The sequence below is a fragment of the Triplophysa dalaica genome, chromosome 14, assembly GCF_015846415.1.
Source record: "Triplophysa dalaica isolate WHDGS20190420 chromosome 14, ASM1584641v1, whole genome shotgun sequence".
Taxonomy (NCBI): Eukaryota; Metazoa; Chordata; class Actinopteri; order Cypriniformes; family Nemacheilidae; genus Triplophysa; species Triplophysa dalaica.
Genome location: NC_079555.1, coordinates 12,147,383 through 12,172,470, shown reverse-complemented (window position 1 = coordinate 12,172,470; position 25,088 = coordinate 12,147,383). Strand labels below are relative to the sequence as shown.

At 39.6% G+C, this 25,088-nt stretch overlaps 2 protein-coding genes and 3 pseudogenes across 2 annotated transcripts; 4 read left to right on the top strand and 1 right to left on the bottom strand.

The window, feature by feature from the left end:
- The first annotated feature begins 744 nt into the window (after window positions 1-744).
- Window positions 745-4,295, top strand: LOC130435958 (extracellular calcium-sensing receptor-like; annotated as a pseudogene).
- Window positions 4,296-4,851: 556 nt separating this feature from the next.
- LOC130435957 (extracellular calcium-sensing receptor-like) lies at window positions 4,852-8,151 on the top strand (annotated as a pseudogene).
- A 7,118-nt stretch (window positions 8,152-15,269) lies between these two features.
- On the top strand, window positions 15,270-18,779 carry LOC130435500 (extracellular calcium-sensing receptor-like). The gene is made up of 6 exons (XM_056766180.1): window positions 15,270-15,499; window positions 15,687-15,981; window positions 16,274-17,059; window positions 17,277-17,498; window positions 17,574-17,697; window positions 17,866-18,779. The coding sequence occupies exons 1-6, from the start codon at window positions 15,270-15,272 to the stop codon at window positions 18,777-18,779; spliced, it is 2,571 nt and encodes an 856-aa protein (XP_056622158.1).
- Window positions 18,780-19,228: 449 nt separating this feature from the next.
- LOC130435956 (extracellular calcium-sensing receptor-like) lies at window positions 19,229-20,632 on the bottom strand (annotated as a pseudogene).
- An 878-nt stretch (window positions 20,633-21,510) lies between these two features.
- LOC130435208 (extracellular calcium-sensing receptor-like) lies at window positions 21,511-25,019 on the top strand. The gene is made up of 6 exons (XM_056765630.1): window positions 21,511-21,740; window positions 21,927-22,221; window positions 22,514-23,299; window positions 23,517-23,738; window positions 23,814-23,937; window positions 24,106-25,019. Exons 1-6 carry the CDS (start codon window positions 21,511-21,513, stop codon window positions 25,017-25,019), a joined length of 2,571 nt encoding a protein of 856 aa, XP_056621608.1.
- Window positions 25,020-25,088: the final 69 nt, after the last annotated feature.

Genomic DNA, 25,088 nt, shown 5'->3' with positions numbered 1-25,088 from the left:
ATATACTGAAATTAAAATGTACTTATATGTCATATTTCATGGATTTCCTTTCACACACAAGTTTGTTTTATCTAACTTTTCAGCATATTTTTGTTGTTTATACAGAAAAATAGACAATTTTTCTGATTTATAATTCATATGATTATATCTAATTGTATATAATACTTGAAATATTACACAAATTGTGAATTGATATGTCTGGTATTCAATTATCATCAAGCAGTTAATAATTTCAGTAATGAGGAATTAAATAAAAAAGTAATTTTACTTCATTTGACCACACACCTTGGTGATAACAATATAAGAGTGTCATGTAAAAGTGGACAGCTAAAACCAAGGCATGTTGTGACTGACATTAGAAATGAGTTAACTTCCTGCAGTTCAATTTTTATTAGTTGTTATATATGTTTACAGTATGCGTGGAGAAAGGTTTATTTTCTTCTTTTGGTGAGATGTCAAAAAAAATATAAAATAAACATGCTTTCAAGTGACACATTTTTCATGGGAATGGCAAGAGTATGTTGAACTTGAAGGAGGCAGGTCTAGATTTTGTTGTTAAGGAAACTATTCAGTGTGACACACTTGAGACACATACAGCATGATTGACAGATATGAAATATTAACCACACCCTCCTTAGTTTCCCAGTTGTATTTTTACAAAACAGCAGTGTGGTTTAAGTGCATATTTAAACAAGGCCAAGTGTTCACTTCACATTTGGAGTGCTTGCTGGCCTAGCAGGAGAAATGCAAGTTAATCTCATATTAACAGTGACAATACTGTACATTACCAGGCTTTGTCCTGCTCTGTGTGGGGTTTATTCAGTCACTTGCGCCCTGCGAGGTGATCCCTGGCTGCCTGGTCTCTTCAAGGACGGAGATTTTATTATTGGAGGGGCTTTCACGATTCATTACTATCTGAAGGCAGAGAATCGCACATACAATAGACGGCCACAGCCACTAGAGTGCAGTGGCAGGTTAGAGTTTGAAATATATAAATATATTTGAAATATATTTGTCATTTTTGTTTGTTAGCCCATGTAAAAAATGTGACATAGTAATCAGACATAGCTATTTTTCACAAAATAATTTATTTTAAAAGGGCACAAATAACAAGTTATTATGATGCAGTGTGTATTTGTGTGATGTTTGTTTTAACAGCATGGACACCAGAGAGCTGCGCTTTGGTCGCGCCATACAGTTTGCCGTTGAAGAGATAAACAACAGCTCAAATTTATTACCGGGCATCACATTAGGATACCAAGTCTACGATTCTTGTGGATCTGTGCCGATGGCAATAAAAGTAGCATTGCAGCTCGCCAATGGATTTGATCTAGTTTATAATGACACTGATTCATGCGCAAAATCTGCTGCTGTTACGGCGCTAGTAGGAGAAACAGGCTCGACTCCGTCTATAAGCATGTCAAGAATTTTCGGTCGTTTTGGATACCCACAGGTGCTTTTTTTCCCATAGTGCCAACTTATTATTGAATAAATATTTTTTAAAAGAGCAGCACAACATTACAATAGTTTTTGTAGGCCAATGTGATAATGACATCTAACTGTTAAGATTCTAAAATGTGTGTAAAAAAAGACTACGAAACCGTTGTGATTTGATTTTATATTTCGCTGGATATATATTATGTAGATGTGAAAAAAATATGTTAAATATAGATTATAGAAATATTGTCGGGTTGCTGACACGTTTTTCTTTTTTGTCCTCTTAATGATGCATTACAGGTGAGTCATTTCGCAACCTGTGCGTGTCTCAGTGATAAGCGTCAGTATCCTACGTTCTACAGGACCATCCCCAGCGACCACCATCAAGCGGCCTGCATTGGCACGAATGGTCAAGCACTTCGGATGGATGTGGATCGGGGCGGTGCGCAGTGATTCAGACTACGGGAACTATGGCATGGCATCATTCTGAAAGCTGCGGAGGAGGAGGGAATCTGTGTAGAGTATTCAGAGGCCTTCTACAGGACCCAGCCGCGCACTAAACTCAAAAGAGTGGCAGATGTCATCCGCAGCTCAACGGCTCGTGTAATCGTTGCTTTCATGGCCTCAGGTGACATTAATTTCCTTTTAGAAGAACTGAGCCGGGAGCCACCACCTCCGTTACAGTGGATTGGCAGTGAGACTTGGGTCATAGACCCAGGAATGTTGCGCTTTAATATGTGCATCGGTGCTGTGGGCTTTGGGATCCAGCGCTCTGTTATTCCTGGGTTTCGTAATTTTTTACTTGACCTCTCACCAGAGGAGATACTGAAATCTCCCCTGCTGACCGAATTTTGGGAAAGCTCATTTAGTTGTAGTTTAAAACAGCAAATAGGTTCTTCCTCTGGTTTGCCAGCATGTGATGGTACTCAGGACCTGCGCACAATACAGAACCCGTATACAGATACATCCCAGTTGAGAATCACTAACTTGGTGTACAAAGCCACATATGCTATAGCTCATGCCATCCATGCTATTGTCTGTAACGGCACGCAGTGTGACAAAAACTTCAAAATTGACCCCAAGCAGGTAAGCGAATTTACAACATAGAATACAAACGAGTGACATAAACAAAGTTTTATTTACCAAAGAAATTTTATATCTGCATATATTTGTAATGTTACTTTAGTTTCCGTGAAGTGTAAAATGTCATAGAAGGTTAGGTACCGGGTGGGGATATCAGCAAAGATAATTTAGTAAAATACGAATCTGTAATGTTAACCAGGAATCCTGTCTCATTTCCTTCACGCAGGTTTCTGAACAGCTCAAGAAAGTGAATTTCACAAAAAATGATTATCCTGTTTCATTTGATACCAACGGGGACCCGGTAGCCACCTATGAACTTGTGAACTGGCAGCGTCAGAAAGATGGTTCAATTGACTTTGTCACAGTGGGTCACTATGATGCATCCCAGCCTAAAGGCCAAGAATTCAGTTTGAACGGAGCTATAATTTGGAATGATGGAAGTGAAAAGGTATGTAAATGTTTTCTTCTGTTTCTATCTTCTTGTGGTTTTCTGTGAGTGCTTTGTGTTACCTGTCAAATGTCACCTCCAGGTGCCTGTGTCTGTGTGCAGTGAGAGTTGTCCTCCAGGCACTAGGAAGGCTGTACAGAAAGGACGACCTGTCTGCTGTTATGACTGTATTCCATGTGCAGAAGGAGAAATCAGTAATGAGACAGGTAATGTGTTCTTATGAATAAATGACTCATGATTAATATGCATTGCATCCTAGTTTCTTTAGGCAATTTTCCCTAGCTCTCATGTGTAATTATCCCAACAAGAATGCATTGACAATTTTAAGTTTCTAACTTTATGGCTTGCAAAACCCAGTCTGATTATGTCTTTCTTTTACTTAATAATTTAAACATTAAATCTTCATCTTACAGATTCTTTAGGTTGTCTCGCCTGTCACCCTGAGTACTGGCCCAATAATGAGAAGAATAAATGTCTTCCTAAACCAGTGGAGTTTCTGTCATGGGATGAGATCCTTGGAATAATCCTTGCTGCTTTTTCTGTTGCTGGCTCTTTAGTGGCTTTGAGCATGGCTTTAGTGTTTTACAAAAACAGAGCATCTCCCATAGTAAAAGCCAACAACTCAGAGCTGAGCTTCCTGCTGCTCTTCTCATTGACTCTGTGTTTTCTCTGTTCACTTACTTTCATTGGTCGCCCCACTGAGTGGTCTTGTATGTTACGTCACACAGCGTTTGGGATCACTTTTGTTCTCTGTATCTCTTGTGTTCTGGGGAAAACATTAGTTGTGTTAATGGCCTTTAAAGCCACACTTCCAGGAAGTAACGTCATGAAATGGTTTGGGCCTTTACAACAACGAATGAGTGTCCTTGGTTTTACTCTTATTCAGGTTCTTATCTGTGTGCTTTGGTTAACAATATCCCCTCCTTTCCCTAACAATAATATGCAACACTACAAAGAAAAAATTATTCTGGAGTGCAGTTTAGGATCAGCTGTAGGTTTCTGGGCTGTGTTGGGTTATATAGGCCTTTTGGCTTTCCTCTGTTTTGTTTTAGCTTTTCTGGCACGGAAGTTGCCTGATAACTTCAATGAAGCTAAATTCATCACATTCAGTATGCTCATATTCTGTGCTGTGTGGGTCACATTTGTACCAGCTTATGTCAGTTCTCCAGGGAAGTTTACTGTTGCTGTAGAGATATTTGCAATTTTAGCTTCAAGCTTTGGTCTGATTATCTGTATTTTTGCTCCAAAGTGTTTCATTATTGTGTTTAGGCCAGAGCAGAATACCAAAAAACATTTAATGGGAAAAGTACAATCAAAAGCACCTTGAAACGCACAAAGCGCTCGTACTTATATCAGACATACTGTGTTTTATTGTTACAATCCTCACAATAATTAAATGTACTGTAAATTATACAATCATAAACATGTAGAGAGTAAAAATATATATCAATAAAATTCAAAACATGAATGTGCTGAAACGTCTTTCATTGATCTATTTTCACACGTAACATGCAAAAGATTAAAAAATACCTAACAGATTAAAAAATATATCCGTCTGTAGTGTTTAATTTTATTTACAATACATGTTGAGAAATGGTTATTATAATATTTTGGTGAGAGGTTAAGGGAAATAAATGTGCTTTGATACTTTTCTCATGGGGTTGGCAGGAGCGAAATGACCTTAAAGAAGGCAGGTCTATGTTTTGAAACTACAGTATATTACACACTTGAGACACATGTTGTTATTAGGATTGACAGACATGAAATATTAACCACACCCTCCAGGTTTCCCAGTTGTGTCAACAGTTGTGGTAATGGTGAATATTTAAACAAGGCCAAATTTTCCCCTCACATTTGGATTGTTTGCTGGTCTAGCAGGAGAAATGAATCTGTTCTTCACAGTGACAATACTGTACATTACCAGGCTTTGTCCTGCTCTGTGTGGTGTTTATTCAGTCACCTGCGTTCTGCGAGGTGATCCCTGGCTGCCTGCTCTCTTCAAGGAAGGGGATTTTATTATCGGAGGGGCTTTCACCATTCATCACTATCTGAAAACAGAGAATCGCACCTACACTAGACGGCCAGAGCCACTAGAATGCACTGGGAGGTTAGAGTTTAAAAAAACGGGTTAATACAGTACAATCTGTATCAGGGTTGAATGGCATTGACTCCTGAAATTATGTTTATAATTGTGAGTTTATTGTGTAAATAAGGGTATCAGACATGTATATTTTTCACATATTTTTTTTCAATTATATGCAGATGCAAATCAAAATATTTGTATATGTATTTAAACAGCATGGATACCAGGGAATTGCGTATTGCTCGTGCCTTGCAGTTTGCCATCGAAGATATCAACAACAGCTCTGATCTCCTACCGGGAATCACTCTAGGATACCAAATCTATGATTCTTGTGCATCTGTGCCAATGGCAATAAAAGTAGCGTTTCAGCTCACCAATGGATTTGATCTAGTTTATAATGACACTGATTCATGCGCAAAATCTGCTGCGTCTGCTGCAGTAATTGGAGAATCTGGTTCCACTCCGTCTATAAGCATGTCAAGAATTTTCAGTCGCTTTGGATACCCACAGGTGCATTTTTCTGTAGTGCCTACATATAGAATAAAGAAAATATCAATTGCCCTATTTTCTTTGCGTTAAAAAATCACTTTATAAATATGCTGGCTTTACAAAAATCGTATGATATTTAAAATTGTATATCAATGTGTTGCGGACAACTTTTTTATCCTCTTTACAATGCGTTACAGGTGAGTCATTCCTCAACCTGTGCGTGTCTCAGTGATAAGCGTGAGTATCCTACGTTCTTCAGGACCATCCCCAGCGACCACCATCAAGCGGCTGCATTGGCACGAATGGTCAAGCACTTCGGATGGATGTGGATCGGGGCGGTGCGCAGTGATTCAGACTACGGGAATAATGGCATGGCATCATTCCTGAAAGCTGCAGAGGAGGAGGGAATCTGTGTAGAGTATTCAGAGGCCTTCTACAGGACCCAACCGCGCACTAAACTCAAAAGAGTGGCAGATGTCATCCGCAGGTCAACGGCTCGTGTAATCGTTGCTTTCATGGCCTCAGGTGACATGAAAATCCTACTAGAAGAGCTGAGACAGCAGCCCCCTCCTCCGTTACAGTGGATTGGCAGTGAGACGTGGGTTACAGACCCAGGAATGTTGCGCTATAATTTGTGCTTCGGTGCTGTGGGCTTTGGAATTCAGCGCTCTGTTATTCCGGGTTTTCGAGACTTTTTACTTGATCTCTCACCAGAAGAGGTACTGAAATCTCCCCTGTTGACCGAATTTTGGGAAAGCTCATTTAGTTGTAGTTTAAAACAGCAAACAGGTTCTTCCTCTGGTTTGCCAGCATGTGATGGTACTCAGGATATGCGCGAATTACAAATCCCGTATACAGATACATCCCAGTTACGAATTTCTAACTTGGTGTACAAAGCAACATATGCTATAGCTCATGCCATCCATGCCATTGTCTGTAAAGGCATGCAGTGTGAAAAAAACATTAAAATTGAGCCCAAGCAGGTAAGAAAAAAATACTTTTAATTCTACATAGGGTTATGTAGCCTACTAAAGATATTTGGATATATTGTAATGTTACTTTGAACTGCAAAATGCTGTACATAAAGAATGGTCAATCAGGGATATTAGTAAGCCTACAGAAAATTAAGCAAATAGATCAATAACATAAACCAGCAAGACACCATATTATATATCATGTCTATCATGCAGGTTTTTGAACAGCTCAGGAGAGTGAATTTCACAAAAAATAATTATCCTGTTTCATTTGATACCAACGGGGACCCAATAGCCACCTATGAACTTGTGAACTGGCAGCGTCAGAAAGATGGTGCAATAGTCTTTGTCACAGTGGGTCACTATGATGCATCCCAGCCTAAAGGCCAAGAATTCAGTTTGAAGGGAGCTGTCATTTGGAATGATGGAAGTGAAAAGGTATTCAATTGTTTCCTTCTGTTTCTATCTGCTTGTGGTTATCTGTGAGTGCTTTGTGTCACCTGTCACCTCCAGGTGCCTGTGTCTGTGTGCAGTGAGAGTTGTCCCCCAGGCACTAGGAAGGCTGTACAGAAAGGACGACCTGTCTGCTGTTATGACTGTATTCCATGTGCAGATGGAGAAATCAGTAATGAGACAGGTAATGTGTTTGGACATGACTTTCCTTAAAACCCAGTCTGATTACGTATTTCTCTTTTACTCTGATTCATAAATAGTCATTAAATCTTTATCTTACAGATTCTTTAGGTTGTCACGCCTGTCACCCTGAGTACTGGCCCAATAAAGAGAAGAATAAATGTCTTCCTAAACCAGTGGAGTTTCTGTCATGGGATGAGATCCTTGGATAGTCCTTGCTGCTTTCTCTGTTGCTGGCTCTTTAGTGGCTTTGAGCATGGCTTTAGTGTTTTACAAAAACAGAGCTTCTCCCATAGTAAAAGCCAACAACTCAGAGCTGAGCTTCCTGCTCCTGTTTTCACTAATGCTGTGTTTTCTCTGTTCACTTACTTTCATTGGTCGCCCCACTGAGTGGTCTTGTATGTTACGTCACACAGCGTTTGGGATCACTTTTGTACTCTGTATCTCTTGTGTTCTGGGTAAAACATTAGTTGTGTTAATGGCATTCAGGGCCACACTTCCAGGAAGTAATGTCATGAAATGGTTTGGGCCTGTACAACAGAGACTCAGTGTTCTTGCCTTTACACTTATACAGGTTCTTATCTGTGTGCTTTGGTTAACAATATCCCCTCCTTTCCCTAACAATAATATGCAACACTACAAAGAAAAAGTGATTCTTGAGTGCAGTTTAGGATCAGCTGTAGGTTTCTGGGCTGTGTTGGGTTATATAGGGCCTTTTGGCTTTCCTGTGCTTTGTTTTAGCTTTTCTGGCACGGAAGCTGCCTGATAACTTCAATGAAGCTAAATTCATCACATTCAGTATGCTCATATTCTGTGCTGTGTGGGTCACATTTATTCCAGCTTATGTCAGTTCTCCAGGAAAATTTACTGTTGCTGTGGAGATATTTGCAATTTTAGCTTCAAGCTTTGGTCTGATTATCTGTATATTTGCTCCAAAGTGTTTCATTATTGTGTTTAGGCCAGAGCAGAATACTAAAAAACATTTAATGGGAAAAGTACAGTAACAAGCTCCTTGAAACAGAGAAGCACTCGTGCTAATGTCAGACATTCTGTGTTTTAATTCAATTTGTTTCAATTTTCACACGGATTATATGTACTATAAATCATACACATGTAGAGAGTAAAAATATATTACAATTAAATTCATAAGAATATTCTTAATTTAAATAAGAATATTTAAAACATTTCATTTGATTTGTTTTCAAACATACAGTATGTTACCCAAACTAAAGATGCTCCTTTAGACTGTAAGCACATTATTATTTTAACTGCTGAATTTTTAGCAAATTTCATTGATTTATCCAGAGATGAATAATCTAATTTAATTCCAATGCTTGTATTGTCATAGAGACACTCTGATAAATCGGGTATTTAATAATGATTAAATAAAAAAAGATAAATAAATGAAAAAAAGCAATCATTATGTAAAACGTTCTCCTATTACTAACAAATGTATACTTTGTAGTACCTACTCTTAGTGTCACGTAAAAAGTGACACCTATCAGAACCGATGGCCCTTGTGATAGTCATCAAAAGCAAGTAGGTTAAATAAATCAGGACTGCAATCAGTTCATAAATCACATCGCATAAGACGTATAATCACCCGAGTAATAGTGATGTCATGTAAAAGTGACGTAATGAAGGAGTGGCGCAGTTGTTGATGAACGCACCTGTGGAAAATGAGATGGCGGCAACGTGTTAAAAAGGCGACAAAGAAGAGGAACGAGAGAAAAATAGAGGAGGAGCATAGACTGTGTTATTCAAGGCGGGAGAGTGCATGGGTGAACAGGGTGTCGAATTGTGGCGTTCGTGGCTGGCTATAGCACCAAAGTCATTGCGAGAGAGTAGTATCAACTCCGTTGTCTCCAATGGAAACGTTTTTTAACAGCAATGGCGGTTCATGGTGGCTCTCAATAGTTCGCGGAAGTTACGCATGTCTTAACAGAACTGATGTAAACTTCTAACCAATTTAACCCTAACCCTAAATGAATAAAAATATGAAAGAAATAAAGAATTTAAAGAGAAAACATAACTGCCCGGAACGATCTGAAGGCTCCGTGAATCACATGACACCAGCTCTCAATAGTTGCTGGATGTTACTAGTTCCGCATGGAGCTGCGACTACACAGGTCAACTGAGGTCAACTTTTAACCCATTTAAAGACGAAAGCCATTTTAATGACTAAAAAATGAAAGGAATAAAGTATTTAAAGAAAAAAAAAAACTTTCTGGAATAGTAGATAGTGGGAAAAGCTTAGAGAGCGATGAAAGGGACTATAGGTGAACGCCGGCGGACTTGTCGAACTCTCAACCCTCAATCCTCACGGCCGAGAGGCGGCTGCCTGCTGAACGTGATGGCGCGGTGTCGTCACACGGACAGGGAAGTCCGATTTTTATTGCTTTGTGTGTGTTTGTGTTTGTTCTTGTGCTCCTTTGCAGATGTGATTCATTTTCACTCAATGCCATGCTGGTTATGTATGATGGTTAACTTCACGTACGTGCATGGGACGTGTGTGCAGTGCTAACTGGTATTTATTATATGTACTGATCATTTGCACAATGAATTGTGTAATTTGAATGTCTACTGTGTCCTGGGCCAACTTCTAGTGCTTGGCCTTTATAGGGGATAACTAGTGTGTGTGTGTGTTATTGGGAAGTAAATTGTGACCACTGCTGCAGAACTGCTCCTATTGAAATAAATGTAATTTTCTCTGGTATCCTTGCGTTTCTGTAGTGCTCACTTCGGACCTTACCAGTTTATAAATTAAAGGTGGTGGCAGCAACATTACTTGCAGCGCCCAAGTGCCCTTATTGGTAATTATGGTTTGATACACTGGCGGCAGCAGTGGGACTGAGCTTATATTCCTAATGAATACTTCTAGGAAAATTGATAGTGGAGCACTCCGAAGCTGTACACTCTACTCAAGAACCTTAGGCTCCGGCTTATGGTGGTAGAACCACTTAAAGTCATAGCTTAGTGAATCATCCAGTGTTTATGCCAGAGACATTCACAGGGTGTGGTTGCGGCTGGTTTGATTGGTCCCAACAATCAGCAGACATCAATAATTGGGATGAAAGATAGAAATTAAATATTAAGTCTCATCATTGTCAGGCAGAGCTAGAGTTGTATTCTGTGGTCTGTCCAGGGAAAACCATAAGTTGAAATGCTCTAAATAAACTGAGGATTGGAATAGTGCTAGTCTCTCTTCTAGAAGAAGAGTACCAGGGGAATCCATATGAGAGTTTGGTAATGCCTTAAGATGACTCTTGAATAAATCTTATCCAGCTGCTGACTGTTCGACGCAAGATCTGTTTGCACAACAATAATTTATCGCTCATGTTGGGGAACAGCGGATACAGCTCCATAGCACTAGACCAACCACGCTAGAGGCAACTATAAATTTGGCCACAGAACTTGAGCTTATTTGGGAGTTCGAACAGAGTCAGATGTCCCTGGAAGCGAAAGTGCGTGGAGAGTCTAACGCTACTCCTGATGATGCACAAATGGCTATTTTACCTGTAACTGTGGAACAACCCCATATCAACCACAGTCAGGTGGTATGATTGAGAGGTATAATCATACTTTGTTGTCTATGTTGTCTCTTTAAGTAGATGACAAGTTTTACCCCATATACAGTAATGTGTTGTTTGGTAAAGAGACTGTTTCACCTATAGATGTAACTATGGACATGGGGGACAGGAGAAATTTTCAACAGTAAATGGATTACGTTGAAAGGGAGGTAGGAAGTCTTTCTAAAGTCATTGAATCAGTGAAAAAGCACCTGTTGTGAGCTTCAGAGCGTTCTAAAGGTTTACTTTGACTTTAAAGCTAAATGGCAGTACTACCTGGTGGCCGAGCTGGTGTGGTTAAAGAATAATGCTTGAAAGAAAGCGGTGAGTCCTAAATTGCAAAAGCGATTTAAGGGCCCCTACAGAATCGTGGAAAAGGTGTCCGAAGTCCTCTATCGGATACAGCCAGAAGGAGGAGCTACAAATTCTGTTGTGCATTTTAACCAATTAAAACCTTATGGCAATTCTGTTGTTTCAGGGCCAGCATGGGTGTGGTACTGAAGTGAAGGCCGTCCAGGAGAATATATCCATTCAGACAAGTGGGCGTAACCGAAGCAAAGGTCCATGCTTTGTGTCTAGCTGTCATTTATAGTTACCCGTGGTATGACCTGTTGTTAATTTACTTTCCTGTGTATGTTACCTGAATTGTTTTACCTGTTTTCTGTTCATCAGTAAACCCTGCAATAAACCCAAGTCAACTTCAGCTCTCCGTGTGGCATCGTCCCTCTGCCTGTAATTGTTACAGAAGACTTGAGCAACACCAACAATGACCAATCCTTCAACCTTCACCATCTTAATCACAGGACCCCTTCACTGACCCCCGGACCCTTTCGGACCTAAACTTCGCATCACCTCTCCAGAGACCCAGCTAATGCAGCTCTGTTGACTGTTGAGTTGGTGCTACCCTGAATTAAACCATTTGCTTGTGTCGGGACTGGATGATGAGCTACTCCTCATGCCCTCCCTCCCTCTGTCTTCATTAACTAGTGTATTAGCCCTTGGCCTGTTGGAACCAGGAAATCCCTTAGCTCACCCTCAGCATGTCAGCGCTGTTGGGTCCGATGAGCCTCTGGATCTCCAGCTGCCAAATGGATTATCTCATGTCTCCGCTTCTAGACCCAGACTCCACCTCGTTCCTTCGACCCAGCGACCACACCTCAGCTCTTGTCTCCCTCGTCTTCTTTGTGGCCTGTCATCCCACTGGCTTCACCAGACTCCCTCGTCGCTCCGCCTCCGCCTTGGTCTGTCATCGACCATCCGCTGCTGGACTCCTATCTTCTGGCTAGCCTCGTCTCTCTGCCCCTTCTGCTCCACCTCCATCCTCCGTTGCTCTGGCTCTGCCGTGTCCACACCTTCCCCTCGGTACTTCTGACCTTTTGGGTCGCCTGGACTCCTCCTAGTCATCTCCGTAACTCTTCCCCAGAGTCTGTCTGGTCTCCAGGACGGGACCTCCTCCTGGCTGGTCTCCGGGGCCTTTGTTCAACCTGCTTTGGACACTTCACTGCCTTCTCCAATTGTCCTCACCTCCCCAGCAATATGGACTACCCCCTGACACCTTCTCTGTCTACCCCAGGGGTCGCCATGGGCTGCAAAATATATGTAACCTTTAAATGACTTCAAAACAGGTTGTTAAACATGTAATGTAGTAGTTACCCAGTTGCACCACTTGGTGGCAATATAGTGTGATTTTTAATTAATTTAAGTGTTGGCAATTTATACATTTTTGTCCCTGGCAAGAAGTGAAACTACTGTAGTCAAGCAGACGTTTATTTTGGCAGTTTGTCGGAAGACGCTTATTATTTGGTGTTTTTTAGCTTCACTCAGTAAAATGTTCTGAAAGGAGATGAAGCTCATGTCTTCATGTCCTCATAAAGCACAGACGCGGACAAATCGATGATAATCACACGTGTAGCACTCGGACACGCAGAACAGGCAGATGGCATGTTTAAATAACAGGATTCGATGTCTGCATCTAGTTATATGAACTCAATGCAGCCAAACAACAAGTTTCACTCGCAAAATAGCGAAGGGTCGTAACGTTATACAGAAAAAAGCACAACGACAAACGCACTTAAAACAAGCGGCTCAGTTTAATGCACTTGTCAAACTTTATTGCATGCATGCTAACGTCCACTGGTAAACGATAGACTTTGCCGGCTAAAGTCCTAAAAGTTCTGTTTAAAGGAAAGTAATGTACCAAGCACAATGTTCTCTCACTATTCTAACGCGCACACACACACACGTGCAGTCTCTCGTTCGTCAGACAAGAAATGAAAACGATAGATTTTTCTAATTTATTTTGCAGTGTTTACATAACATGTCCAGAGTTTTGCGGACTGTGCTTCAGTAATCATGGTCAGTGGGGAAACGTGGTGCTCTGTGTGTACTGTAGTTAAATGGCTTAAACAGCTTGCCTCTATTTTTTTTGTATTCGAATTACTCAAGTTCCATGCCTTTATCTGTAACGGCACGCAGTGTGACATAAACATTCAAATGGAGCCCAACCAGATAAGCGTATTCTCGCCATCTTTTCATTAATCAAAGTTTGATTTACCAAAGATATTTCAAATCTGCATACATCAGGAATTTTCAGTTTCTGAATTTTTTTGGGAAAGATTTTGCATAGACCGTAAAGGACCACTGGGGATTTCAACAGATCTTTTTCTCAAACAATAAACCAGTAGCATTGACCTGCAATGATGTTAAACTATAAATCAATGTTTTATGTCCATCATGCAGGTTTCTGATCCACTTAAGCAAGTGAACTTCACAAAAAATAATTATACTGTTTCATTTGATACCAACAGGGACCCAGTAGCCACTTGTGAACTGGCAGCGTCAGAAAGATGGTTCCGTTGACTTTGTCACAGTGGGTTATTATGATGCTGCTCAGCCTAAAGGCCAAGAATTCAGTTTGAGCAGATACCATTTGGAATGATGGAAGTGAAAAGGTTTGCAAAGGTTTTCTTGTGTTTCTGTCTGCTTGTGATTATCTGTGTCTGTGCAGTGAGAGTTGTCCTCCAGGCACTAGGAAGGCTGTAAAGAAGGAAGACCTGAAAGCTGTTATGACTATAACATGTGCAGATGGAGAAATCAGTTCTGTATCCGGACAGGACTTTTCTACTGGCCTAATAAAGAAAAGAATAAATGTCTTTCTAAACCAATGGAGTTTTTGTCTTTGAATGAGATCCTTGGGATAATCCTTGCTGCTTTCTTTGTGCATGGCTTTGAGCATGGTTTTGTTTTACAAAAACAGAGCTGTTGTCCCCTGTTTCTCTACTGCTCTGGGTAATTAGTTGTGTTAATGGCCTTCAAGGCCACACTTCAAGGATGTAATGTCATGAAATGGTTTGGGCCTTTACAACAACGAATAAGTGATCTTGGTTTTATTCTTGTACAGGCTCTTATGTGTGCTTTGGTTAAAAATATCCCACCTTTCCCTAACAATAATATGCAACAATCTATATGCAGTTCATCATCTGTAGGTTTCTGGGCTGTGTTGGGTTATATAGGTCTTTTGGCTTACCTGTGTTTTGTTTTAGCTTGCCTGGCCTGAAAGCTTCCGGATAACTTCAATGAAGCTAAATTCATCACATTCAGTATGCTCATATTCTGTGCTGTGTCGGTCACATTTATACCAGCTTATGTCAGTTCTCTAGGAAAGTTTCCGTTTGTTAGAGATATTTGAGATTTTAGGTTCAAGCTTTGGTCTGATTATCTGTAGTTTAGCTCCTGTTTCATTATTGTGTTTAGGCCAGAGCAGAATATTAAAAAACATTTAATGGGGAAAGTACAGTCAAAAGCACCTTGAAACACTCAAAGCAACTATTAGTGACATTTATTCTGATATCTATTCCGTGATTGTATGAGTTTTTATCTCCCAAACTAATTATGTATATTGTTAATTATAGAATTATTACAAAAAAATGCTGAAAGTAAAATCGAGCTCACAGAAAAAAATCCAATACAAGTATGTGTTGATGCAACTTTTATGGATTTATGTTCACACCTAAAATGTAATCGCAACTGATGCTTTTTCACAATGTTTTAGTCCTACTTTATTATTTAACTGATAACCTTTAAGCAAATCTCTGAGCCTTACATAGAACATATATAATCAAATTGTATTACTTAAAAAGTTACATGAACTAATAACTTTACATCTTAATTTAATAGACAATAAAATCCGAAAGTGTCATAAACATTTAATAAACTATTGTCTTGGTCTCTTTTATAATGCCTGTTTATTATATTTATATCTCGCATGTTGATAAAGAGTTATAAAATATGCTTTGTGACATCTCCCATGAGGTTGACAGGAGTGACCACCATAAAAAGGCAGGTTTATATATTTTAATTTTAGTGTTTTTAGATTTGATGTTACACTTAAGACAGATTCTGTCATTGAGTTACAGGTATTAAAAATAACCACACCCTCTTGGGGATCCCAGTTGTATAGTTACAACACAGGAACAGTTGTGGTAGTGTTGGCTATTTAAACATGCTGTGATGTTCACTTCACATTTGGAGTGTTTGTTGGGCTTGGGGGAGAAATGCATTTTAATTTCATATTAACACTGACAATACTGTACATTACCAGGCTTTGTCCTGCTCTGTGTGAGATAAATCCAGTCACCTGCGCCCTGCGAGGTGACCCCCAGCCTCCTGGTCTCTTCAAGGACGGAGATTTTATTATTGGAGGGGCTTTCACGATTCATTACTATCTGAAGGCAGAGAATCGCACCTACACTAGACGGCCAGAGCCACTAGAATGCAGCGGGAGGTTAGAGTTTAACAAACAGGATACAATCAGGGTTCTTTTGTTTTTCTGTTGAAATTATAAATGATTGTCGTTATGTTTGTTGTATAAGTAAGCTAATGGTAATCAAAATTACATTTTTCACTTGTTCGTTTTTTTTACTTTTTATTGTATTAATGTAATATTTGTTATCCTATGTGTATTTGTACAGCATGGATACCAGAGAGATGCGCTTTGCTCGTGCCTTACAGTTTGCAATCGAAGAAATCAACAACAGCTCTGATCTCCTACCGGGCATCACTCTAGGATACCAAATCTATGATTCTTGTGCATCTGTGCCAATGGCAATAAAAGTAGCGTTTCAGCTCACCAATGGATTTGATCTAGTTTATAATGACACTGATTCATGCGCAAAATCTGCTGCGTCTGCTGCAGTAATTGGAGAATCTGGTTCCACTCCGTCTATAAGCATGTCAAGAATTTTCGGTCGATTTGGATACCCACAGGTGCTTTTTCCAAAGCATAATACAATACACGATACATCAGAGAATAAAGAGAAAAATGTTTCTATCTTACATTGGTTTCAAATCATTGTTTTAAAAAAACATAACGTTCTGTTTTGTAATATCACAGTGTGAAACATCTTTGTCAAAAAGTTTGACTGAGAAGTATTTGATATAAGTAACCAAAAGACCTAATTTATTAGCATGTTCCAAAATGTATAAATAAACAAGTATTTTGAAAATGATATCGATGATTTACTGGCACACATTGTGTTTCTTTTATGGCGAATTATAGGTGAGTCATTACGCAACCTGTGCGTGTCTCAGTGATAAGCGTCAGTATCCTACTTTCTTCAGGACCATCCCCAGCGACCACCATCAAGCGGCTGCATTGGCACGAATGGTCAAGCACTTCGGATGGATGTGGATCGGGGCGGTGCGCAGTGATTCAGACTACGGGAATAACGGCATGGCATCATTCCTGAAAGCTGCAGAGGAGGAGGGAATCTGTGTAGAGTATTCAGAGGCCTTCTACAGGACCCAACCGCGCACTAAACTCAAAAGAGTGGCAGATGTCATCCGCAGCTCAACGGCTCGTGTAATCGTTGCTTTTCTTGCCTCAGGTGACATGAAAATCTTATTAGAAGAACTGAGCCAGGAGCCACCACCTCCGTTACAGTGGATTGGCAGTGAGTCGTGGGTTACAGACCCAGGGATGTTGCGCTTTAATTTGTGCATCGGTGCTGTGGGCTTTGGGATCCAGCGCTCTGTTATTCCGGGTTTTCGAGACTTTTTACTTGATCTCTCTTCAGAAGAGGTACTGAAATCTCCCCTGTTGATAGAATTTTGGGAAAGCTCATTTAGTTGTACTTTAAAAAAGCAAACGGGTTCTTCCTCTGGTTTGCCAGCATGTGATGGTACTCAGGACCTGCGTGCATTAGAGAACCCGTATACAGATACATCCCAGTTAAGAATCACTAACATGGTGTACAAAGCCACATATGCTATAGCTCATGCCATCCATGCTATTGTCTGTAAAGACATGCAATGTGACAAAAAAATCAAAATTAAACCCTCACAGGTAAGCTTTCTCTTCCTAATAAAATGTTTAATGTCAAACATAATTTAAATTTCCTAAAGATCTACATACAGTACATTTTAAAATCAATTTCTGTAACCTGTAGGCTGCACTGTATACATGGGATTTTAATATGGATTATTTATATAAATGTAATTTTCATCAATATCACTAATCAACAATTACAATCATGACTAAATGTATCATGTCCATCATGCAGATTTCTGAACAGCTCAGGAGAGTTAACTTCACAAAAAATGATTATCCTGTTTCATTTGATACCAACGGGGACCCAATAGCCACCTATGAACTTGTGAACTGGCAGCGTCAGAAAGATGGTGCAATTGACTTTGTCACAGTGGGTCACTATGATGCTGCACAGCCTAAAGGCCAAGAATTCAGTTTGAACGGAGCTATAATTTGGAATGATGGAATTGAAAAGGTTTGCAAATGTTTTCTTCTGTTTCTATCTGCTTGTGGTTATCGGTGAGAGTTTTGTGTCACCTGTCACCTCCAGGTTCCTGTGTCTGTGTGCAGTAAGAGTTGTCCTCCAGGCACTAGGAAGGCTGTACAGAAAGGACGACCTGTCTGCTGTTATGACTGTATTCCATGTGCAGATGGAGAAATCAGTAATGAAACAGGTAATGTGTTCTTCTAAATAAATTACCAGTGATTCTAATGCATCTTATTACAGTTCTAATATGTATTATGATATGTATTAGTTTGTTCTGTAATGCTCCAACAGGGCATAGACTTTCCAGAATAGTGTTGTTTTTTATCTTTGTAAATTGTCATTGTCATTATTACAGATTCTTTAGGTTGTCTCGCCTGTCACCCTGAGTACTGGCCCAATAATGAGAAGAATAAATGTCTTCCTAAACCAGTGGAGTTTCTGTCATGGGATGAGATCCTTGGAATAATCCTTGCTGCTTTCTCTGTTGCTGGCTCTTTAGTGGCTTTGAGCATGGCTTTAGTGTTTTACAAAAACAGAGCTTCTCCCATAGTAAAAGCCAACAACTCAGAGCTGAGCTTCCTGCTGCTCTTCTCATTGACTCTGTGTTTTCTCTGTTCACTTACTTTCATTGGTCGCCCCACTGAGTGGTCCTGTATGTTACGTCACACAGCGTTTGGGATCACTTTTGTCCTCTGTATCTCTTGTGTTCTGGGTAAAACATTAGTTGTGTTAATGGCCTTTAAAGCCACACTTCCAGGAAGTAACGTCATGAAATGGTTTGGGCCTCCTCAGCAGAGACTTAGTGTTCTTGGTTTCACATTTGTCCAAGTTCTTATATGTGTGCTTTGGTTAACAATATCCCCACCTTTCCCTTTCAACAATATGCAACACTACAAAGAAAAAATTATTCTGGAGTGCAGTTTAGGATCAGCTGTAGGTTTCTGGGCTGTGTTGGGTTATATAGGCCTTTTGGCTTTCCTCTGTTTTGTTTTAGCTTTTCTGGCACGGAAGTTGCCTGATAACTTCAATGAAGCTAAATTCATCACATTCAGTATGCTCATCTTCTGTGCTGTGTGGGTCACATTTGTACCAGCTTATGTCAGTTCTCCAGGGAAGTTTACTGTTGCTGTAGAGATATTTGCAATTTTAGCTTCAAGCTTTGGTCTGATTATCTGTATTTTTGCTCCAAAGTGTTTCATTATTGTGTTTAGGCCAGAGCAGAATACCAAAAAACATTTAATGGGAAAAGTACAATCAAAAGCCCTGTGAGACAAGCAAAGCACACACAGCATTATATAATTTAAATGCATTAATGGTTAGTTTAAACATTTTTTTAGCTTGTTCTGTATGTGTATAGAAACTAGGTTTGAAATAGCCCACAGAAGATGGAAACAATGAATTGATATTTACGGTACTGTATTAAACTGTATATACTTTTTCATTATTTATTGCATATCCTTTTAAATAAAGATGCTTGGCTACTTGGCTTCCTTATTTTGTGCTAAATAAAGGTAAAGAAACATTATTTTTTTTAATGGTTTTATTTATGTCAACATTATTAAAGACAATTTGCAGCAGAGTTGTTTTATTACATAGTTTAATGGTGGCTTACACACATTTAAAAAAACTGTCATCACTCAATGAATTGAAAATATAACCATAACACACGACAATCCTTCTGAATGGACATGGGCAAATTGAAGCAGGCCGAAATAATGTCATTTTGATGTTTTTCCAGTCATTCCCTTCTTAGTGTTTAAATCAGGCCTTAGCAAAATCACGTAACATTTAGGTCCAAAAATACAAAACAGGAGTCCGAAAGTGGAAGTTAGAATGGCAAAGATCTCAACCGCCACTGTGTATTTCCCTGCTGAGCTGTTATATGCTGGTATAAAGGAGATCCACACCGCAAAAAATATTAGCATACTAAAAGTGATGAGCTTGGCTTCATTAAACGTGTCCGGGAATTTCCGTCCTAGGAAAGCAAGGGCAAAGCACATACAAGAGAGCAATTCAATATAACCCAGCACCAGATAAAATCCTAGAGGCCACACGTCTTTGCACTCCAGAACAATCCTACCACCCTGATATGATGTGTTTTTATAGGGGTAAGGAGGTGCTAGTGCCAGCCAGCAAGCACACAGAATGACCTGACCCGTTGTACAAAAGCAGATAAAAGCCCTCTGCTGCGGAGGACCAAATAACTTTAGAGAACTGGACCCTGGTATAGTCGAGCGAAAAGCCAGCAGCACTACGATTGTCTTCACCAGAATGCATGAGATGCAGAGAACAAAGCTGATCCCGAATGCAGCTTGCCGGGCACGGCACGTCCATGGCGAGGGCCGGCCCACGAACACCAGCGAGCAAACGAAGCAAAGTTTGAGAGAGAGCAGGAGTAAAAACTTATCTCAGAGTTGTTGGCTTTAACTATGGGCGTGCTTCGAAAGAGGAAGAATATCACTGTGATAACTGTTGCCACAGCAACTCCAAGGAGAGACAGAAAAATGAGAATGATGCCCATAATTTCGTGGTAGGAGAGGAACTCTTCCATTCCAGCAAGGCAGACAACTCTTTCTTTGTTTGGCGAGTAGTACTGGGGACACTTGATGCACTCAGTAGCACCTAGTGTATCACACAGTAACCAAATTTATAATCAATATGGAATTTAAACTTTACATAATTGAGTTATCATGCATCATTATATAAATGCATCAAATGCTATTATGACTCGTGCCGATGAAGCCTCCAGACGGTTGACAATAGCATGTATTTGTGCCTGGGAGGCTGCTTTGGGTATAGTGTGGTGAAAGTCTATACAGCCACCAAGTTGGCTGAGCTGCTCGGTAAAGGCCTGGATGCCATAGTTACTGTAGTCATCATCTGTGCCAACTGTGCCCACCCAGTGCCAGCCAAAGTAGGAAACCATCTGAACCAGTCCTTGCACTTGAAAAACATCACTGGGGACTGTACGGAGAAAAGACGGGTACTCTGTCTTGTCTGTAAGGCAGGTGCAAGTCGCAACGTAGCTTATCTTAAAGATATGTCAGTAGAGAAAGAGAAATGGAAAAAGAGAAGTTAGAAGGGACTTAAAAAGGGAAGCGTGGTCATACTGTATTTGACATATTATTTTTTCAGATTTTTAAGAGCTTTGAAAGTGTAATATTTGTAACAGAATATTGAATTAGGTGATAGTTAATATCTGGTCATATGTGGCAGTCAAAGTACTGTCAAAAGCACCTTAAAACACTCAAAGCAACTATTAGTGACATTTATTTTGATATCTATTCCGTGATTGTATGAGTTTTTATCTCCCAAACTAATTATGTATATTGTTAATTATAGAATTATTACAAAAAAATGCTGAAAGTAAAATCGAGCTCACAGAAAAAAATCCAAAACCAGTATGTGTTGATGCACCTTTTATGGATTTATGTTCACACCTAAAATGTAATCGCAACTGATGCTTTTTCACAATGTTTTAGTCCTACTTTATTATTTAACTGATAACCTTTTAGCAAATCTCTGCGCCTTACATAGAACATATATAATCAAATTGTATTACTTGTAAAGTTATTAGTTCATGTAACTTTTTATCTTAATTTAATAGACAATATAGTCTTCAAAGTGTCATAAACATTTAATAAACTATTTTGGTCTCTTTTATAATGCCTGTTTATTATATTTATATCTCGCATGTTGATAAAGAGTTGTCATGTGGTAATAAGTTATAAAATATGCTTTGTGACATCTCTCATGAGGTTGACAGGAGTGACCACCATAAAAAGGCAGGTTTATATATTTTAATTTTAGTGTTTTTAGATTTGATGTTACACTTAAGTCAGATTCTGTCATTGAGTTACAGGTATTAAAAATAACCACACCCTCTTGGGGATCCCAGTTGTATAGTTACAACACAGGAACAGTTGTGGTAGTGTTGGCTATTTAAACATGCTGTGATGTTCACTTCACATTTGGAGTGTTTGTTGGGCTTGCGGGAGAAATGCATTTTAATTTCATATTAACACTGACAATACTGTACATTACCAGGCTTTGTCCTGCTCTGTGTGAGGTAAATCCAGTCACCTGCGCCCTGCGAGGTGACCCCCAGCCTCCTGGTCTCTTCAAGGACGGAGATTTTATTATTGGAGGGGCTTTCACGATTCATTACTATCTGAAGGCAGAGAATCGCACCTACACTAGACGGCCAGAGCCACTAGAATGCAGCGGGAGGTTAGAGTTTAACAAACAGGATACAATCAGGGTTCTTTTGTTTTTCTGTTGAAATTATAAATGATTGTCGTTATGTTTGTTGTATAAGTAAGCTAATGGTAATCAAAATTACATGTTTCACTTGTTCGTTTTTTTACTTTTTATTGTATTAATGTAATATTTGTTATCCTATGTGTATTTGTACAGCATGGATACCAGAGAGATGCGCTTTGCTCGTGCCTTACAGTTTGCAATCGAAGAAATCAACAACAGCTCTGATCTCCTACCGGGCATCACTCTAGGATACCAAATCTATGATTCTTGTGCATCTGTGCCAATGGCAATAAAAGTAGCGTTTCAGCTCACCAATGGATTTGATCTAGTTTATAATGACACTGATTCATGCGCAAAATCTGCTGCGTCTGCTGCAGTAATTGGAGAATCTGGTTCCACTCCGTCTATAAGCATGTCAAGAATTTTCGGTCGATTTGGATACCCACAGGTGCTTTTTCCAAAGCATAATACAATACACGATACATCAGAGAATAAAGAGAAAAATGTTTCTATCTTACATTGGTTTCAAATCATTGTTTTAAAAAAACATAACGTTCTGTTTTGTAATATCACAGTGTGAAACATCTTTGTCAAAAAGTTTGACTGAGAAGTATTTGATATAAGTAACCAAAATAACTAATTTATTAGCGTGCTCCAAAATGTATAAATAAACAAGTACTTTGAAAATGATATCGATGATTTACTGGCACACATTTTGTTTCTTTTATGGCGAATTATAGGTGAGTCATTACGCAACTTGCGCGTGTCTCAGTGATAAGCGTGAGTATCCTACTTTCTTCAGGACCATCCCCAGCGACCACCATCAAGCGGCTGCATTGGCACGAATGGTCAAGCACTTCGGATGGATGTGGATCGGGGCGGTGCGCAGTGATTCAGACTACGGGAATAATGGCATGGCATCATTCCTGAAAGCTGCGGAGGAGGAGGGAATCTGTGTAGAGTATTCAGAGGCCTTCTACAGGACCCAGCCGCGCACTAAACTCAAAAGAGTGGCAGATGTCATCCGCAGCTCAACGGCTCGTGTAATCGTTGCTTTTCTTGCCTCAGGTGACATGAAAATCTTATTAGAAGAACTGAGCCAGGAGCCACCACCTCCGTTACAGTGGATTGGCAGTGAGACGTGGGTTACAGACCCAGGAATGTTGCGCTTTAATATGTGCATCGGTGCTGTGGGCTTTGGAATTCAGCGCTCTGTTATTCCGGGTTTTCGAGACTTTTTACTTGATCTCTCTTCAGAAGAGGTACTAAAATCTCCGCTGCTGATAGAATTTTGGGAAAGCTCATTTAGTTGTACTTTAAAAAAGCAAACAGGTTCTTCCTCTGGTTTGCCAGCATGTGATGGTACTCAGGACCTGCGTGCATTAGAGAACCCGTATACAGATACATCCCAGTTAAGAATCACTAACATGGTGTACAAAGCCACATATGCTATAGCTCATGCCATCCATGCTATTGTCTGTAAAGACATGCAATGTGACAAAAAAATCAAAATTAAACCCTCACAGGTAAGCTTTCTCTTCCTAATAAAATGTTTAATGTCAAACATAATTTAAATTTCCTAAAGATCTACATACAGTACATTTTAAAATCAATTTCTGTAATCTGTAGGCTGCACTGTATACATGGGATTTTAATATGGATTATTTATATAAATGTAATTTTCATCAATATCACTAATCAACAATTACAATCATGACTAAATGTATCATGTCCATCATGCAGATTTCTGAACAGCTCAGGAGAGTTAACTTCACAAAAAATGATTATCCTGTTTCATTTGATACCAACGGGGACCCAATAGCCACCTATGAACTTGTGAACTGGCAGCGTCAGAAAGATGGTGCAATTGTCTTTGTCACAGTGGGTCACTATGATGCATCCCAGCCTAAAGGCCAAGAATTCAGTTTGAACGGAGCTATAATTTGGAATGATGGAATTGAAAAGGTTTGCAAATGTTTTCTTCTGTTTCTATCTGCTTGTGGTTATCGGTGAGAGTTTTGTGTCACCTGTCACCTCCAGGTTCCTGTGTCTGTGTGCAGTGAGAGTTGTCCTCCAGGCAGTAGGAAGGCTGTACAGAAAGGACGACCTGTCTGCTGTTATGACTGTATTCCATGTGCAGATGGAGAAATCAGTAATGAAACAGGTAATGTGTTCTTCTGAATAAATTACCAGTGATTCTAATGCATCTTATTACAGTTCTAATATGTATTATGATATGTATTAGTTTGTTCTGTAATGCTCCAACAGGGCATAGACTTTCCAGAATAGTGTTGTTTTTTATCTTTGTAAATTGTCATTGTCATTATTACAGATTCTTTAGGTTGTCACACCTGTCACCCTGAGTACTGGCCCAATAAAGAGAAGAATAAATGTCATCCTAAACCAGTGGAGTTTTTGTCTTGGAATGAGATCCTTGGGATAGTCCTTGCTGCTTTCTCTGTTGCTGGCTCTTTAGTGGCTTTGAGCATGGCTTTAGTGTTTTACAAAAACAGAGCTTCTCCCATAGTAAAAGCCAACAACTCAGAGCTGAGCTTCCTGCTGCTCTTCTCATTGACTCTGTGTTTTCTCTGTTCACTTACTTTCATTGGTCGCCCCACTGAGTGGTCCTGTATGTTACGTCACACAGCGTTTGGGATCACTTTTGTACTCTGTATCTCTTGTGTTCTGGGGAAAACATTAGTTGTGTTAATGGCCTTTAAAGCCACACTTCCAGGAAGTAACGTCATGAAATGGTTTGGGCCTCCTCAGCAGAGACTTAGTGTTCTTGGTTTCACATTTGTCCAAGTTCTTATATGTGTGCTTTGGTTAACAATATCCCCACCTTTCCCTTTCAACAATATGCGACACTACAAAGAAAAAATTATTCTGGAGTGCAGTTTAGGATCAGCTGTAGGTTTCTGGGCTGTGTTGGGTTATATAGGCCTTTTGGCTTTCCTCTGTTTTGTTTTAGCTTTTCTGGCACGGAAGTTGCCTGATAACTTCAATGAAGCTAAATTCATCACATTCAGTATGCTCATATTCTGTGCTGTGTGGGTCACATTTGTACCAGCTTATGTCAGTTCTCCAGGGAAGTTTACTGTTGCTGTAGAGATATTTGCAATTTTAGCTTCAAGCTTTGGTCTGATTATCTGTATTTTTGCTCCAAAGTGTTTCATTATTGTGTTTAGGCCAGAGCAGAATACTAAAAAACATTTCATGGGAAAAGTACAATCAAAAGCCCTGTGAGACAAGCAAAGCACACACAGCATTATATAATTTAAATGCATTAATGGTTAGTTTAAACATTTTTTTTAG

Excerpts from the sequence above, each read along its gene's own strand:
- LOC130435500 (XM_056766180.1), top strand. The coding sequence starts at position 15,270 with ATGCATTTTAATTTCATATTAACACTGACAATACTGTACATTACCAGG. Across the intron at positions 15,500-15,686 it reads CCACTAGAATGCAGCGGGAG|CATGGATACCAGAGAGATGC; the intron begins GTTAGAGTTTAA and ends GTATTTGTACAG. Across the intron at positions 15,982-16,273 it reads GTCGATTTGGATACCCACAG|GTGAGTCATTACGCAACCTG; the intron begins GTGCTTTTTCCA and ends GGCGAATTATAG.
- LOC130435208 (XM_056765630.1), top strand. The coding sequence starts at position 21,511 with ATGCATTTTAATTTCATATTAACACTGACAATACTGTACATTACCAGG. Across the intron at positions 22,222-22,513 it reads GTCGATTTGGATACCCACAG|GTGAGTCATTACGCAACTTG; the intron begins GTGCTTTTTCCA and ends GGCGAATTATAG. Across the intron at positions 23,300-23,516 it reads TCAAAATTAAACCCTCACAG|ATTTCTGAACAGCTCAGGAG; the intron begins GTAAGCTTTCTC and ends TCCATCATGCAG.